Source organism: Ixodes scapularis, unplaced genomic scaffold, assembly GCF_016920785.2.
Source record: "Ixodes scapularis isolate PalLabHiFi unplaced genomic scaffold, ASM1692078v2 PGA_scaffold2__306_contigs__length_199485367, whole genome shotgun sequence".
Taxonomy (NCBI): domain Eukaryota; kingdom Metazoa; phylum Arthropoda; class Arachnida; order Ixodida; family Ixodidae; genus Ixodes; species Ixodes scapularis.
The window spans coordinates 169,345,764-169,364,453 of NW_024609857.1; the positions used below are offsets into that span (position 1 = coordinate 169,345,764).

Consider the following 18,690-nt stretch of genomic DNA (forward strand, 5'->3'; position numbering starts at 1 on the left):
TCAGAGTGACCTCGGTCGTGTGAATAGCCACCGACGTCCAGTTTATGCTTCGAAACAGATCATCGGCAGCTAGAGTTAGCTGCCCACAGTGTTGACGCACGTTATTGTTATTCTCAGAGTGGCCTCGGTCCTGTGAATGGCCACCGACGTCCAGTTTATGCTTCGAAACAGATCATTGCCAGTTAGAGTTAGCTGCCCGCAGTGTTGACGCACGTTATTGTTATTCTCAGAGTGACCTCGGTCGTGTGAATGGCCACCGACGTCCAGTTTATGCTTCGAAACAGATCATCGGCAGTTAGAGTTAGCTGCCCGCAGTGTTGACGCACGTTATTGTTATTCTCAGAGTGGCCTCGGTCGTGTAAATAGCCACCGACGTCCAGTTTATGCTTCGAAACAGATCATCGGCAGTTAGAGTTAGCTGCCCGCAGTGTTGACGCACGTTATTGTTATTCTCAGAGTGACCTCGGTCGTGTGAATAGCCACCGACGTCCTGTTTATGCTTCGAAACAGATCATCGGCAGTTAGAGTTAGCTGCCCGCAGTGTTGACGCACGTTATTGTTATTCTCAGAGTGGCCTCGGTCCTGTGAATGGCCACCGACGTCCAGTTTATGCTTCGAAACAGATCATCGGCAGTTAGAGTTAGCTGCCCGCAGTGTTGACGCACGTTATTGTTATTCTCAGAGTGACCTCGGTCGTGTGAATTGCCACCGACGTCCAGTTTATGCTTCGAAACAGATCATTGGCAGTTAGAGTTAGCTGCCCGCAGTGTTGACGCACGTTATTGTTATTCTCAGAGTGACCTCGGTCGTGTGAATTGCCACCGACGTCCAGTTTATGCTTCGAAACAGATCATTGGCAGTTAGAGTTAGCTGCCAGCAGTGTTGACACACGTTATTGTTATTCTCAGAGTGACCTCGGTCGTGTGAATAGCCACCGACGTCCAGTTTATGCTTCGAAACAGATCATTGCCAGTTAGAGTTAGCTGCCCGCAGTGTTGACGCACGTTATTGTTATTCTCAGAGTGACCTCGGTCGTGTGAATGGCCACCGACGTCCAGTTTATGCTTCGAAACAGATCATCGGCAGTTAGAGTTAGCTGCCCGCAGTGTTGACGCACGTTATTGTTATTCTCAGAGTGGCCTCGGTCGTGTAAATAGCCACCGACGTCCAGTTTATGCTTCGAAACAGATCATCGGCAGTTAGAGTTAGCTGCCCGCAGTGTTGACGCACGTTATTGTTATTCTCAGAGTGACCTCGGTCGTGTGAATAGCCACCGACGTCCTGTTTATGCTTCGAAACAGATCATCGGCAGTTAGAGTTAGCTGCCCGCAGTGTTGACGCACGTTATTGTTATTCTCAGAGTGGCCTCGGTCCTGTGAATGGCCACCGACGTCCAGTTTATGCTTCGAAACAGATCATCGGCAGTTAGAGTTAGCTGCCCGCAGTGTTGACGCACGTTATTGTTATTCTCAGAGTGGCCTCGGTCCTGTGAATGGCCACCGACGTCCAGTTTATGCTTCGAAACAGATCATTGGCAGTTAGAGTAAGCTGCCCGCAGTGCTGACGCACGTTATTGTTATTCTCAGAGTGGCCTCGGTCCTGTGAATGGCCACCGACGTCCAGTTTATGCTTCGAAACCGATCATCGGCAGTTAGAGTTAGTTGCCCGCAGTGTTGACGCACGTTATTGTTATTCTCAGAGTGGCCTCGGTCCTGTGAATGGCCACCGACGTCCAGTTTATGCTTCGAAACAGATCATCGGCAGTTAGAGTTAGCTGCCCGCAGTGTTGACGCACGTTATTGTTATTCTCAGAGTGCATGGCCTCGGTCCTGTGAATGGCCACCGACGTCCAGTTTATGCTTCGAAACAGATCATTGGCAGTTAGAGTTAGCTGCCCGCTGTGCTGACGCACGTTATTGTTATTCTCAGAGTGGCCTCGGTCGTGTGAATGGCCACCGACGTCCAGTTTATGCTTCGAAACAGATCATTGGCAGTTAGAGTTAGCTGCCCGCAGTGTTGACGCACGTTATTGTTATTCTCAGATTGGCCTCGGTCGTGTGAATAGCCACCGACGTCCAGTTTATGCTTCGAAACAGATCATCGGCAGTTAGAGTTAGCTGCCCGCAGTGTTGACGCACGTTATTGTTATTCTCAGAGTGACCTCGGTCGTGTGAAGAGCCACCGACGTCCAGTTTATGCTTCGAAACAGATCATCGGCAGTTAGAGTTAGCTGCCCGCAGTGTTGACGCACGTTATTGTTATTCTCAGAGTGGCCTCGGTCGTGTGAATTGCCACCGACGTCCAGTTTGTGCTTCGAAACAGATCATCGGCAGTTAGAGTTAGCTGCCCGCAGTGTTGACGCACGTTATTGTTATTCTCAGAGTGACCTCGGTCGTGTGAATTGCCACCGACGTCCAGTTTATGCTTCGAAACAGATCATCGGCAGTTAGAGTTAGCTGCCCGCAGTGTTGACGCACGTTATTGTTATTCTCAGAGTGACCTCGGTCGTGTGAATTGCCACCGACGTCCAGTTTATGCTTCGAAACAGATCATCGGCAGTTAGAGTTAGCTGCCCGCAGTGTTGACGCACGTTATTGTTATTCTCAGAGTGACCTCGGTCGTGTGAATAGCCACCGACGTCCAGTTTATGCTTCGAAACAGATCATCGGCAGTTAGAGTTAGCTGCCCGCAGTGTTGACGCACGTTATTGTTATTCTCAGAGTGGCCTCGGTCGTGTGAATAGCCACCGACGTCCAGTTTATGCTTCGAAACAGATCATCGGCAGTTAGAGTTAGCTGCCCGCAGTGTTGACGCACGTTATTGTTATTCTCAGAGTGACCTCGGTCGTGTGAATTGCCACCGACGTCCAGTTTATGCTTCGAAACAGATCATCGGCAGTTAGAGTTAGCTGCCCGCAGTGTTGACGCACGTTATTGTTATTCTCAGAGTGGCCTCGGTCCTGTGAATGGCCACCGACGTCCAGTTTATGCTTCGAAACAGATCATTGGCAGTTAGAGTTAGCTGCCCGCAGTGCTGACGCACGTTATTGTTATTCTCAGAGTGGCCTCGGTCCTGTGAATGGCCACCGACGTTCAGTTTATGCTTCGAAACAGATCATCGGCAGTTAGAGTTAGCTGCCCACAGTGTTGACGCACGTTATTGTTATTGTCAGAGTGACCTCGGTCGTGTGGATAGCCACCGACGTCCAGTTTATGCTTCGAAACAGATCATCGGCAGTTAGAGTTAGCTGCCCGCAGTGTTGACGCACGTTATTGTTATTCTCAGAGTGACCTCGGTCGTGTGAATAGCCACCGACGTCCAGTTTATGCTTTAAACAGATCATTGCCAGTTAGAGTTAGCTGCCCGCAGTGCTGACGCACGTTATTGTTATTCTCGGAGTGGCCTCGGTCCTGTCAATGGCGACCGACGTACAGTTTATGCTTCGAAACAGATCATTGGCAGTTAGAGTTAGCTGCCCGCAGTGCTGACGCACGTTACTGTTTTTCTCAGAGTGGCCTCGGTCGTGTGAATGGCCACCGACGTTAAGTTTATGCTTCGAAATGGATCACTGGCAGTAAGAGTTGGCTGCCCATAGTGCTGACGCACGTTAATGTTGTTTTAAGAGGGGCCTCGGTCGTGTGAATGACCACAGGCGTCCCCTTTAGACTTCAAAGCAGAGCATACTGCGATTTCGCTCTCCGCTGTGCTAACACACGGTTTTGTTATTCTCAGAGGCCTCACTCGTGTGAATGGCCACAGACGCCCCATTTATGCTTTAAAGCAGAGCACTGGCAGTGATATGCTGTGTCGTTTTTCTTAGACAAAAAAAAGCTTATTTGCAATAAAAATTCTATTTGTTGCGCAGCAAAGATGTTTAGACAGCGGGAAGGGCCAATATGGCATCTGATGTTTTTGCCGTAGATAGGCTGCAAACTTTCCTGAGCGCTCTTTCCTGTCCTAACGTTCTTCCTTCCGTGTATTTGCGCTAATTTTCTCATTATGTTTAGCCAACTAGCCCACAAGATGATTTTAATGCAAACTTTTGTTTTCACGAAGTTGAAATTTATACTGGTGATATATGGTATAGTGCAATGTATATACCAGCTTAGACATTATCGCAACAAAAATAAAAAGTTTGTCTGGTGGCTGCATATCGAAATGCTATACGGCAACGAGCAGAGAAGCATGGCAACATGAGACACGGGAGGTCAGTGGTGGACAAGAGCAACAATCTGATTTTAAAGCATCTGAGTGATCCTTAAAAGGACCGTTCTTGTGTTCCGAGATGTTCTACGCTTTCTCCATAATGGTGGCGTTAAGCTTCGTCGAAGGGCTCGACACCTGACAGGTCACTCTGGGATGGGGTGTCCTCTCCATCCAGCTGGATGACGATGGGCTGGATGTAGGCACTTGTGGCGCCGCCTCGTCGGAACGTTGCTTTAATGTCAATAACGTGCCTGACAGCATTAACCCAGTTGTCAGTAGTGACCTTGTCAACTTCTTCTTTGAGGAGTGTCCCCACGTCGACAATCTTGAACTTCGTGTTTCGGGCAGCAACGCCGTTCTTGATCTGCGCCCATATCAGTTCATTGGGGTTGAACTCGCAGTGATACGGTTGGAGCCTGACCACAATGCAGCCAGCCGTCTCGGCAGCAGTGTCCACACGATGCTTTAGGCGGTGTTGCTTCACCAAGACCACAATTTCGAGCATCTGCTTCTCCAGCATTTTGGGGTCCCATGAAATGTTTTTAGACTTCAGCCACTGTCGGATGTCGTCCTTGCGGGAACTCGTCGTCGGCACTGCTTCCAACCGCAGTGAATGGTAAGCAGCGTTGTCGATGACGATAACCCTTCCTGTCGACAGTTTGTCGAGGACACCGTCGAACCGATTCTCGAAGCAGGCGCCATCCATTTCTTCGTGGTAATCAACGGTTTTTTGTCCACGGAACACGCCCAGGCACCCGTCGACGAAGCCTTCGCCTCAAGCAGCCACCTTAACCGGTGGCTGCTTGAGGTTAGTCGAGAAACGACGCATGAAGGCGTCGTGAGATCAGGCCACGATCGTGTCTACTCACACCCTTGAGACAGTGTGCCCTGCTGTCACCCACGTCTCGTCGAAGTAGATCTTCCGACCATCTTGTTGGTGACGTGCGATCTCATGCAGGTACTTCTGCTGCCAGGCGACGATGTCCGCTCGTTCAATCAGCCGCGAGTTTCGTTCCCTCTTGTCATGCTCGAATTCGATGTCGTGGAGAAGGCGACGCACAGTCCAAGCCTTCAACGAGGGAAGTTCAGTGCTCGTGCAGAATTCGGCCGTTATCTTCTTGACCGTTGGGACCTCGTTCCGTCGAAAGAAACGGTGGACGCGCGATCTCAGCTCGCACAACGGGAAGTCGCCGTAACTGACTTTGCACCGCCTCTTGCCTTCACTTGCTGGGCGCTTCCGAGAAGGTGTCACAACTTGGCCCTCGGTTTCTTTCACCTGCTTCCTATTCTCGAGGATGGTGCGTACACCAACGCCAAGCAGTTAGCTGACTTTGATGCAGGACTCCTCCACAGTGAGGCCGGGCTGGCCGGGCTTGGCGGGCGGTTCGTGTCGCACCTGAACGTACGCGTTCATTATCAGCTACCGTGCAACTCGGTTGAGAACATCGCCACTCTTATGCTTCCTATAGAGACGCCTTGGCGTAGACGGCGAGGCTGCACCAGATTCTCTTGACGAAGAATAATCGGAGGAATTGCATTCCGCTGTCTTCACGTTAAGATTCATAACGGAAAAAAACGACGACTTCGGATTTGTCAAAACACAAATCACAGGGGCTTCCAAAACCCGAAACGCAGCTTTTGTTTTAACAAATGCAGCAAATGCACGGAATGTACATAATTTGTGTAGGACGGTTATCAAGCTGAAACCAGCAACCATATATGCATTATTGATAAAAGTTACAATTTTCGTTGCACTGAAGCCTTCTTTTTACTTCAGCCTTCCGGAGCGAGTAATATAGAAGCCTAAAATCCATAATTTGCCTCGGCCAGGTGGCGCAAGCTGCCGCCCGCCACAAGGTCTGTCTGTAGTCAATATCTATCCATTGAAGCAGAAGGGGCGTTTTCAGCGAACTATTTTCTCGACTGCGGAGGCGTCTGAAGCGGGCGCATCACGCTTATGGGGAGGAGCTTCTACAACCTTCTTAACTTGTAACCGACTATAGTATACCTGAAGAAGACCGTTTGGTCGAAACGTCGTTCCCCTCCTCTCCTTTGGCACTTCTCTTTCCCTTCGTATCTCTACGAATACGCTCTTCTATACTTGGTTTCACCTTGAGTCCAGACGAAGCCGACGCTACGAGCTCGTGGGAGCAGTCGGACAGCGTCAAAGGCATAATGGTGTTTGTCATGTTTCTGTGCGCGTTTCATTATCGCTCAACCAATCATAATAAGAAAAAATCTAGTGACTTGCGCTTTTGTCGCTGCTTGATTGATCCATCAGCGTGGGCAGCGTCGGCAGCGTCTGAAACGATGTATAGTGGGAAAAGAGTGGAGGGCCTCGCGGGATGAGCTGGCCACCCTTTCCTTAACCGGCAACAGAACATGGCCTGAGGATGCTGACAAAGACCCAGGAATGCAGCATGTCTTGGGCTACAATACTCATCGAGTATGTTGTTGCGCTAGCCCGGACACACCAGTCCCGTTCTGCATGACACACGCCCAGCATTGATAACCCACTCAATTTATGCGTGCGCTAGCTCAATATTCTGTGATTTTTATGTGCAAGATCGAGCTTGTCTAACATTTAGCTATTAGTTTCATCTCTTTTCTTCTTTTTGGTCGTTGTTTTTTATCCTCACCACAAACATCTGAACACTTTTCACCGCACCACACCCGCCATGAACCCCAGCGTTTCATCAAAAGCATGGATGTATCATATAACCGACAGCTGGATGCAAAGAGAAACCATTTCTTTTTTTTTTCATATTTCTTTTCAGAGGACACTTATCAGGATCCCGTGGAACGCGAGTGCTGCTCGCGAGGCCTGAAGCGCGACAAATTCCTGAGGTCCTGCTCCGAACGTGTGGACGTGCTAAGGGAGTACAGGGATCACGACGAGTCACTGATCACGGAAGAATGCATCGCAGCCTTTGCGACGTGCTGCGAGCAGAAGGAAGGTAATCCTTCCACCTCTTCCACCTCGGGCACAATCTTGAACGAAGCATGGCGTTCCAGACGTGCAGCTTTGCTGCACGCTTCTGTTTTCGGAGTCAGACCATTAGCCATGGAATCCGTGACTGGTAGAACGCTTTCCGAGGAATCTTAATGACTGGCCTTCTGCATGCTATGCCGGGACGAGAACAAGTGGAGTACGTAATCGTGAAAACTGCAAGAAAATGACCGACAAAACAGGGAAAACGAAAAAAGGGAGGGTAATTATACTTTCAACTTCACGTTAAGTATACCTATAGAGCTGATAACAAATTTTCCGTCTCTTAACAAGTATCTTAGCGTCTGCCTTCTGGGCACTTTTATACCTTCAGATATGTGTTGCTCTTTTTGACTTTTCGGGAGATTTTAGAAATGTGCGAGATTCTAAAAAACTGACAAAGAATCCTGCGTCTAGCTCCCCCGCTGAATTCAGGGGGAAAACTGTGTCACATTAGTTTGCTGCATTTGCGTTGTTGCCAAAAAAGAAAAGAAGTTCATAAACGCTTTCTGCGACAAATAATTTAAGGGATACAGTAAAAAAAAAAAGCGGATAATGTTTGAATGATGAAACAGAAAATAACATGGGTGGCTGATAATTCAGCCAACATACGGCTATTCGGAAGTACTTCGTGGAATATTTTCAAAGAACGTCATGAAAAACAGCGGTCAGAGGGACATGATACAATAAAAATACATTAGAAATGCATGCAAAAATGCAAAAAAGACAAAATAAAATTTGTTTATAAAAATTTAAAACAAAAGGTTGAGAAGAAAAAGTGTTTTAGAAAATAAGGAGGTATCGTAGTTCCTTGGGTGACAAGTTCCCTGATGGCGCGCTTATGCAGGGTTGGCTTCTTGTTGCGATGGCTTGTGCTTTTCAGCTTTCTCTAGTTCTTTTGTCGTCGAACCGCCAAAGAATCCCTGCTCTAGAGAACAACGGGACGCGCCCACAGTCCCTCACATGTAAGGCCAGGTGGCCTGACGGCGAGAATTTTAGAGGAAGTTCATGCTCACTGAGCCTGATGTTGACGCATCTTCCGGTCCTGCCCAAGTAAACGTTTCCATACGAGAACGGTATCTCATACACAACTCCACGGTCATAGCGCATTTCTTTGTGGGAATGTCTAATACTGCATTCGTCCGCCTTGTCGCGCTGCGTGTTTATTGTGGGGCAGAGTCTTCTTAGTTTGTCTGGAGCAGATAGCACCACCCGGCCATCATACTCGGATACAACTCTCCTGAAGCTGTGGGAGATGCGATGCTTGTACGGGACGACTGCAGGTCGGTATCGTTTCTCTCTACACTCTCTTGGTCAGTTAGATTGGATCATGCATTCAGCCACAATCTCATAGGGTCAGAACTAGGGAAGCTAGAAGCTTCGAGCCGTAACTCTTTGCTGCTTAATGAAAACAGGACATCTTTAGGGCCGCGCTGAAATAACTGGAAACAATTCCTTACCCTATCAGATGTGACTGAATGCATGCTCAAATCTAACCGACCAAGAGAGTCTAGAGAGAAACGAGACCGACCTGCGGTCGTCCCATACATGCATCCCATCTCCCACGGCTTCAGGAGAGTCGCATCCGAGTGTGATGTCCGGGAGGTGCTATCTCCTCCAGACAACGAAGAAGACTATTTCCCAAAATAAACTCGCAGTGCGACAAGGCGGACGAATGCAGCGTTAGACATGTCCACAAGTACATACACTATGACTGTGAAGTTGTGTATGGGATACCGTTCTCATGTGGAAACGTTGACATGGGCCATACTGAACGAAGCGCCAAGAGCAAGCTCAGCGAGCATGAACTTTCCTTGAAATCCTCGCCGTCAGGTCACCTAGCTTTATATTTGAGACACTGTGGGTGCGCCCCGTTGTTCAATGATGCAGGGATTCTGAGGCGCTTACACAACAAAAGAACTAGAGAAATCTACGAAGACCAGGCCATCGCAGAGAGACGTGAATCCTGCATAAGCGCGCCATTAGAAAACTCGTCACCGAAAGAACCATCCTTATTTAGAAAATATTTGCGCTTCTCAACCTTTTGTTTTTGAATTTTTAAAATATTTTTGTTTATTTCTTTATTTATTATTAGCTTTTTATTTATCTCAGTCGTTCTTTTGAATCCTTTCCTTCTTTTCAATTTTCTTTTTATCTTCCATATATATAAATTTATTTCCGTCCTTTTCTTCCTTTATTTATTTATTAAAATGTCACTTCAAAGCAGTGCTTGACCTTCCTTGTGCTTTAGTCGTCTTTCGCGCTAATATTTTTATGGCGAAGGTCGCCTGCTTCTATGAACGCCGCAACGCTAGCCAAAGTCGGACGCGCCGTTCTGGAGGTGGACGCTGGAGGTGGACGCTGGGAGCCGAAAGCGGTCGTCTGGTGAACCCCTCGCTGTTTCGACGAGCCTTGGAGCATGCTCGGACCTTTTCCGAGCAAAGCGACGGTGACCGCGCGCAGCCCGGTCTGCTTTGCAGCCTAGCTTGGAGCCCAAGCTAGCGTTACCACGTTGGAAGCAGACGGCATTCGGAATATGGTGCGGCTGTAACTGGCTTCATCCGCTGCGTTCGCGTGCGCGCCTATTGACATTCGGTAACCGTAGCATAGGGACTTTATTGTGCGGAAGAACACGGTAGTGTGGCAAGACCAGGTGCGTACTTGGGCTCGTTCAGCGTCCATTTCAATCTGCAGAACGCGAAAAAAAGAGTTCTAGATAAGGACTTAAAGCGGGGGGGGGGGGGGGGGGGGGGTTGGTGTTCTCCCTCGCTTAATATTTGTACGAGCCATTGACGAAACATACGCTGTTTTGTTCGCCATTCAAGGCCGGTTTTTGTCCCGTGGAACATGGAGCTGAAATATCAAGGCCATAAATTTTACCGCTTGCATTGGGTACCATAATGAGCACTAGTAGTTTTAATAACATCCCTTAAAATAACCTTTCCGTAATTTGGTGCCATCTAATGACCCACAAATAGGCACAACATTTCGCATGCTACTAGAGGTAAAAATGTGGTATTGCTTCAGTGGACGTCAATCTCTTACGTCCACCACTGATGGGAGTTTATTCTTTGTACTTTTTTTTCCGACTCATTTTAGTAAATGCGTTGACGAAACCACCACCCCGTACGAAGTGATGACCAGAATTAAGCTCTCGACAAAAAAAATCCGCATCAAGAAGCTTAGGGAGTGGTTGCCCGCCAAATAATTAGATGCGTGTTCAAAATTATTACAAATTGGGCGTCGATCGCACTGTGTTTTGTGTAGAATTCAGAGGCTCTGCTTTGTGCTTATTTTGCCCATTACAAAAAACTTTTTTGGCACCTACCCAGAGCGGCTCGCGCCTTCAACGTCCTCCATCCGCCAGGAGACCGCCATTAGACAGACGCAGTACACTCAGATGAGGATATTGATACAAGCGATTAGACGGACTTTCCGAAAAGCTCCGTTATAAAAAGAAAAGAAAAGACGCGATCACTCGTTCGTGTTGATTCTGTCGCGTTATCTCACATGGTGCTGCTTCCTCGCAGAGCTCGAGGCGAGTGCCAGATCGGGGGACAAGGACGGCGACAGTCTGGACGACGGGGAATTCGAATACGACGGAACTGTACGCCATGATTTCAGAGAAACCTCGCTCTTTAATCAGTACACCATCGGGTAAGGAGCGGTTTCAGTCCAAACATAGGCACCTCAAATGGTCAAACGGAAACGCGACGAAACTCACCAGACATCTCGAACTCGGGCATAGTTTACCGAATAGCGGTTAGGAGTCACACGTTCGTACATACTTGTAAATGTATAATATAAATATATGTACATATATCAGTAAATATATCGCGGCCTTCAAGGCGTGCTGCGAGCAGAACAAGGATAAGCTTTCCACCTGTTCCTCCTCGGGCACAATTTTGAACAAAGCATGGCGTTCCAGACGCACAGCTTCGCTGCACGCTTCTCATTTGGGAGTCAGACCGTTAACTATGGGCTCTGTGGTTGGTAGGACGCGTTCCGAGGCATCTTAATGACTGGCCTTCCAGAGGCTATGTGGGAACGAGAACAAGTGGAGCACTTGTTCTCTTTGGCCTCTGAATGAAGAAGCAAACGCTCAAGGAAGAAGTTTACACTAAAACACCGTGGGTTGTCAGCTGTTTGTCATCTCCTGTCCTTTCTTTCTTCGTGTTTAAGTATAATTCTTAAGTTCAAGCTAATATATTTACAAATATTTACATAGGTAGCTTACTGTTACTTCAAAACGTGCGGATTACATAGAACAATTAACCGAAAGAGGGAGGAGGTCTTAATTTGCCACGTGGCAGGCACGTAGCCAGGGAGGACGGGGGGGGGGGGGGGGGGGGTCATGGGGCTCGCCCTCCTCCCCCCCTCCCCCGATCAAAATCCTGGCTACGTGCCTGCCACTTGGTGTAAAGGGTTTTAGTATAAAATCACTAGACTTTTAAACCAGATTTCACCTACCTTTCTGTGCATAACTTTTTTTGGATTTAAAAGGAAACCAATAAAGCATAAATATGTTGGACATATCATACGAAAAACTATATAAAGAATGAAAGAGACGGGGACAAGGGCGGGTACTATGTCTTCATAGTGTTTTTCTTGACTCCAGTCTCGAAACACTGTCTAACGCGTGTTTGGAGCAGATATGTACGAGTTACTGAAATAGTGTAACCAAATACCGTTCCTCACTTAGAAGGTAACTCAGTGCGTTACTCGTGACTGCGACCCAAAAGATGCCTCAGCTTGAAATTAAGGCGTTATTTTATCCTCACTCTGTCGTCTTTATGATGCAGTAGAGGCTTCCAATATTTGTCGTAATTCATAATTCCTCCTTTTTTAACGAGTTTCCTCAGGAATAACAATGGCTATACTGACAATCCTTGGGCACCTTTATCTATGGTCTCAGAGCCGTGCAAATAAAGTCGCGGGTTGGGGTCAGAACTAGGTTGGTTAGTTGTGTTGCACAGGTTCTCCTCTCGGATGTGACTAAATACCGTTACCCATTACTTCGTTGAAAAGTGACAAAAATATGCTTCTTGCTCCTTCGCTGAAGAAGTAACCTTGTCGTTACTTTGTTACCAAACAACGTGTCTAAGTGCAAGTAACGGCCGTGACCGTCGACATCAGAAAGCTGCGCCACGATACGCGACGTGAACGTTGTTGGTCTTTCCAGAAACGACCGGAGAGTGGAAGTTGAGTACTCGCTGCCGGACTCGATCACGACGTGGGAAGTGAACGCAGTGAGCACAGCCCCTTTAGGCGGCATCTGCGCTTCGGAGCCTCTTGAGATCGTCGCCTTCAAGAACGTCTTCGTGGAGATCAACGTGCCCTACTCGGTGCGAAAGAACGAGCAGGTCGAGATTCCCGCCACCGTTTACAACTACGGCCAGAAAACCATCAAGGTGAGGAGGTTCGCCCTTTGTTTTCACTTCCGCGTTGCACCATGGCGTTTCACCAACGCCTGGACCCCTTGATTTGTCAAACTGAAAACAAGAGCAAGTGTAACAGATTGACACTAATCCAGCAAGTTCTGCGATTAGTATATACATTTTAATCTCGCTAGCTACCTGACCGGTGGACAAAGCGCCCTGACACACGATGTGCCATAAGGTGGCTTTAATTTGGTTGTTTTCGGTTTCAGCAGGCTCGCGGCTGCTTTGGTGTGTTAGGTCGTTTTTGCTTAGTTTTGTGACATAACTGTAACCCTCGTGGTACACAACAATAATACAGTGGTAATGAGTCACTTTGAGAACTACGACGTAGTTAGGACCCTAAATTGACGGCGTTTTTACGAACACTTTTATCTGATCTTATTCGTCGTTCGTCCAGGTTCGGTGGCGAAAGGGCTGGAATGATACGGGAGGAGTATTACCGATGTTTATGGCCGTTCTGGACGCACTCGCTGATACTAGTTTCCATAAAATTAACGAATGAAGAGAGAAATGCATGGAGGCCCAGTGAAACTACAGATCGAGAACTTGATTAACAATGTGCTGAATTAAAGATAACAGACGAATTCGCGAGTTTAGTGCTCACTGTTCAAATTTCGATGACACAAACGTTTTCTAAAAGTTGCCGACTGGGAAACCGCCCTGTAATAACGCATGGAATGCAAGAAGCAGCGAGATTATCTCCACAGATCTCCTTAAAGAATTTAGGTGCTCAAAAAATGTTTCGATGATCCGTGCTAAGCCGAGTAGGAAATTTGTTCAAGTATTGGCCCTGCTAAAGTGTTCATTAGCAGCATTTCGCGATGTTGACCTTAGCAAACTACTTGTTATACGGAAATTTCCTAAAAACGTATTTAGAATATGAGATATGGAACGAAATCGTGCATTGAAGTCTGACGTGTGTCTTCCTTATTATTTGTAAAATAAAATTAAATGGCGCAAAAGAATTGACTTCCAGCAAGCTCGGCTTGAGTCAAACGCCAGGCACGACTTCATGGATTTGCGTGGACAGATATGCGTATCCGTTCGAATAGATACGCTTTTCACTTTCAGCGGCGTCGAGGATGAATCCGGCATCCACGACGCTGTTTTCGAGAAATTTCCCTGCAGACGGCTCCTTTTCGGCGTCACATACTGCGTGCCTCCCGCGCTTTTGTCAGGCACTCACAAGCTGTCTTTGACACGTTTTTCACCGGGGGAACCCAGTCCTTTGCATTTAAGTGAATTAAGTGAATTGGGCCTCATAAGAAAATTGAATGGCTGCCGACATGGGACCGAACACAATGTATAGTTTCTTTAAATTCGTAAATAAATAGATGAAGCGAATGTTTATATAGCAAGAAATTATTCCCACACATATTCAAAGCTAATAGTATTGATTTTGTTATGAAGGCAACGCAGAATGCTTTCAAGAAACACACAGAGGGACGGTTTGCGTTGACTATATTTGCCTTCTTTTTTGAGATCATAAACGCGCGATCATAAACATACCTTGCGCTTGTTATTGCGCCCCTAGCACTAAGCCTAATTTGCGCTTTCGTAAATAATTGGCCCCTCGATTGTCTTAGAGTAATCTACATGCTCAATGCGTGCCAGTGCTAGCGCTGATTTTTTTACTCAAACGTTTATGGCACGCCGATGGCGCCGATAGTCAAAACGGGCTATAAAATCAAGGTTAGTTGTGCATATAATAATGGCAAGCAGTTAGGTAGTAAAAGCAAGTATCAGACGACACTACACAAAGCAAGGGGAAAATCGCGATAAAACGCCACGAAAAGCACGACTACTGCGGCTTCATCGAGGGGCTCGAGAGGAGCGACAAGTTGAACGCACCTTATGGCGGGCCTATCACGATATTACAAAATGTCAGCGCGCATAGAAAGGAGGATAGGTCTGTAGTTCTTGTTCCCTTACGGTGCATCGCCAGATATTGTGAGAAACGCCTGGAGTCCTTGAAAGTTCCGAGTGCACGGCCTAGCGGCGCACGCCACGCAGCAATCGTAACGCGTATCGGAGAACTCAGCCTGTGCCGAAACCAAGGCTCTCAAAAGGGGCCTCGACAACCCGCTGGGCAACGACAATACGCCTTGATGCTACGGGCATTCGCTCAGTGACGGGCAACGAGAGCACGCAGCTCGCAACTTTGAAGCGAGCTTGACGCAACTGGTGTCAATTTCGCAAGGTCATTGGACGTCACGCACTGCCAGGCAGTCTGACAAAAATCCTTCTGTCGTGCTTATCTTTTTTAACTGACTTACGTGGTGTTCCACGGAACGCTGGTCAAATTGCTCCTTCTGCAAGAAGGGAGCATCGCACAGAAGGTTCCCGAAATATTGGTTTTCTCCAAAAGGCATCTTTAAGTAAGTTAAAGGGTAATTCCGGTAAATTTTCTCAATATTAAGGTTAGAACTATTTTTAGGGAAGTTAGTGTCCCCGATTTACGCGGTGGTCTTTTGTGTTCTCGATGCCTTGTGTAGTTTTGTAGATGTCTTAAAGGAGCACTCCAGTGGTTTTTGAGTTCGTGTTTTGATGATGACAACTGAATTTAGACGCCCTAAGTATCCCTAAAAACCAAAATGTATAGTCATTCGGTGATTATTTCTTTAATAAAAATGTAATTGAAGGCCGCCAAACCTCGGACCTATCCGAAAACGAAACCACTCTCATTGGTCATCACACGCATAACAAAACGATCTCGGGCCAAGGGCGTTGAACGACGTTCCGTCGCACAGCGGTCCCGAGGTTGCCGCACCGGCCGAACCTCTTTGTCATTCGAGCTTTGATCATGGCGGAGTTCTCTACGCTCGAGGACCTGACGCCGTTAGAGGTTGACATTCTTCGGCGGACAGCCGACCTGGGGAAGATTTCCTATGACGCCACTCCGACGTGCGATGTGGACAATAGCAGCGCTTCGGAGTCGTATTCGGGTTCTGAGGACGACGAAGCGCAGACCTTTTCGGGCGTTCTTCGATTTGCGGTTGGGGCAAGTCGTAACCATACCCACGTTTGGCATACCATCGTAACCTATGGTACGTGATGTGAAACGATGTCGCCACGTTGACTTTCGCTTCGGGAGGACGGGGAAGGCTGGTTCAGACGTTTGCAACGAGTGCGTTACCTACGACTGCCTCCGTTGCAACCGGAGCGACCGGAACGACCGCTCTGCGCCCCGCGTACTTACACCCGCAACCACTGCAACAAGTGCAGCGGGTCGTCAGCACGGCGACCGCTTCTACGCCGCCGCCAGCTGTTTCAGCGGCGCCTCTAAAAAGGGGACGCACTGCCACTCAATGCCGTAACAGAATATAGACAGACAGTTTTCTATAGCCTAAAGCTTTATTTTTTTTTTCATGGTAGGCTTGCAAGGTAAAGTGGATGAAAAAAAGAACAGAAAAAGATGCAGTACGCCGTCTTAGACGATCATGACTCTAATACACGACTTTGCCAATAGTACAAATATCGCCACACGCCTTTCCTACGATTGTAAAAGACGATGTAATCTTAGCAGCGATATAGCAACGTAGAAATATGATTTCGTGATCAGATAGACGTTGCGAGTGTTCAGGATTGCTAACACTAATCACTTTTTTCCGGTGATGAAAATGCGTGAAAATTCGCATCCTTTATACGGTACGCGCCAGTAATACCTTGAACATGAGCACACGCATTAAATGCGCCAAATATGAATTCCGTGCGATGCTCGAGGGCACAAATGCTTAGAAAGCACCACTGTAGTCGAAGTAAACAAACAGGACGGCGCGGGCGTTTCTGCTGTCTTGAGAGTGCCGCCATGATATAGCCGCACGAGTAGGTGGATCTTCCCTTTTAGTACGTGCTGGGTTATCATAGCGACACACGACAAAAATTCACAGTCAAGGATAGTGCTTTTACGCGGAACGATGAGCTTTCACCACGCCGTCCACGTCGACGATTACCATCAACGCCATGTTTGCAGTTCATGATACGTGCGCTTCCGCGCATCTCGAGGGAACGGGAAATTCACCCCCCGCGGAGGAAGGCAAGGAGAAAACGTAGTCCCTTGTTTGGGAAACGATAATTGCAGTATCGCGTATTCTAAACTAGAACTATTTTACGTCTTGTGAAATTATCATGCAGAGCATATCTAATTGAACTGAAAATTGTCCCTTAAGCGAAACTGTACAAATGCCGCCAAAATTTTCAAACATACGATAATTTCATTGGTCGGCGAAGGAACAGAAAGGACTGCGCACATATTTATTCCTGCGTGACTAATAGGCGGTTCTGCCTTCTAAAACTGAAGATACCCATTCACTGACACTTCCTTAACGCCATCGCACCAAAAAATAGCTTCCCCAAAAACCATTTGAGTGCGTCTTTAACGCAAAGTTTTGTTTCGGGGGTCTACGGCGAATCGAAACTACCGGCTCGAGCATGATGGCGATCCCTATGACGCAAAGTTTGTACTGTGCTGCCCCAAAACGTACGACTGGCCTAGTGGCAAGAACACTTCCAATCAGGGATTTAAGATGCTACTGCTGTTTTACTGCTTTGTTTCATACATATCGAATTTATGTAGCAAATAATAATACACGATCCTAAAGTTGCCGGCCGAAAAACAAGTTTGCCACCATGAACGCAGCCTTTGTCGCTGAACTCGTCACACCCAAATATTCTTTGTGTTATGACACAGTGGGGGGAGGAGCCGAAAGATTGCTACGAAGATTTCTTTTCTCACAAACCCACAGATCCTTGAAGTGAGGCGCCAAAACAATGAGGACACAAGGAGAGAAGCAGACAGGACGAGGCGCACTTTCAACTGAACTTTATTTTAGAAAAACACAGAAACGCAAGCGATGCCCAATGTACACGTGCGCATGGGTAAGAAACAAAGATAGAACGAAGCCTAGCGCGTTTTCCTACGTGACACGTTCATTTTGAAGGAACGTATACTCCCTATCAGATAGAGATAAAGATGGGGCGCTGACACAGACATCGGTGCCACGAGATCGTATGGTGAAGGCCTCCAAGATTTCGCGAGCGATTTTTGTTGCGCCGCTTCCAACAATTCTTGTTTCGTCAAACTTTGGGTCACACTCGCATCGATCACAGTGTACTGCCAAGTGGCCAGACGGGGATTGCCTAGTTGACGCAGAGTGTTCCCTGATTCTATCTTTAATGCACCTCCCCGTCTGGCCAACATACACTCTCCCGTACGACAGGGGTATCTCATAGACAACTTCAGTGACGCAATCGCGGTACTGCTTCACGTGTCTCAGTAGGCAGTACCGCGATTGCGTCACTGAAGTCGTTCTTAGTTCCACCGATAAAGAAAAATTTACTAAAAAGCGTCCGCGCCGTTCCTCTTTATTTAAATCGGCCTAACCAAAGTGTAGTCCGACGTGGCTAGGTCACAAGCAGCTGAGTAGCGTTGTCCACTTTCGGGCGGATTTCGCCTCCGGGCAGTTGTCCCCTCATTGGCGGGATAAAATCATTTTAGGGTAGACTTTCGAAGATTAGCCAAGCAGGGATTAAATCTGTGTTCATCAACGGAAAAAAATGTCAGGTTGTCAATATTTCCGGTGATGTTTCAAGAAAGCGAGGACACCAAGCTTCCATCGTACACAACCAAACTTGTCACCGTCGATTTGAACACAAAAGTCAAATTTGGGGGTTTTACGTGCCAAACCTACGACGGGCATCTGGCACGCCCCAGCGGAGGACTGAGGATTAATTTCGACCACCTGGGGATCTTTTGACGTGCAACCGAAAGCTCGGTTACACGGCGCCTTCTCCTCAATAAGCCTCCGTCATATTGCGGGCACCTCGGCCGGGATTCGAACCCGCCACCTGGGGATCCGTAGGCCGGCGCTCTCGCCTCGGAGCCACCGAGGCGGCCTCGATTTGAACACGCACTATCGAATTTGTCGTTCATAACTGATAATCCTGACCCTCACGTCAAAGGTATGAACTATAAAAGGACGTCACTAAACACGCCCGCACACTACGAGCCCCGGCACGTACCTCTTGCTTGAACGTTTGTCATGCCCACTCGCG

At 47.7% G+C, this 18,690-nt stretch overlaps 1 protein-coding gene across 1 annotated transcript in view; it reads left to right on the top strand.

The window, feature by feature from the left end:
• LOC8032842 (venom factor) overlaps nucleotides 1-18,690 on the top strand; it is a 229,019-nt gene that overhangs the window by 132,635 nt on the left and 77,694 nt on the right. Inside the window, exons 17-19 of the mRNA XM_042292110.1 lie at nucleotides 6,984-7,163; nucleotides 10,726-10,852; nucleotides 12,378-12,606. Coding sequence (XP_042148044.1) covers nucleotides 6,984-7,163; nucleotides 10,726-10,852; nucleotides 12,378-12,606 — 536 coding nt within the window. The remainder of the gene's footprint in view (nucleotides 1-6,983; nucleotides 7,164-10,725; nucleotides 10,853-12,377; nucleotides 12,607-18,690) is intronic.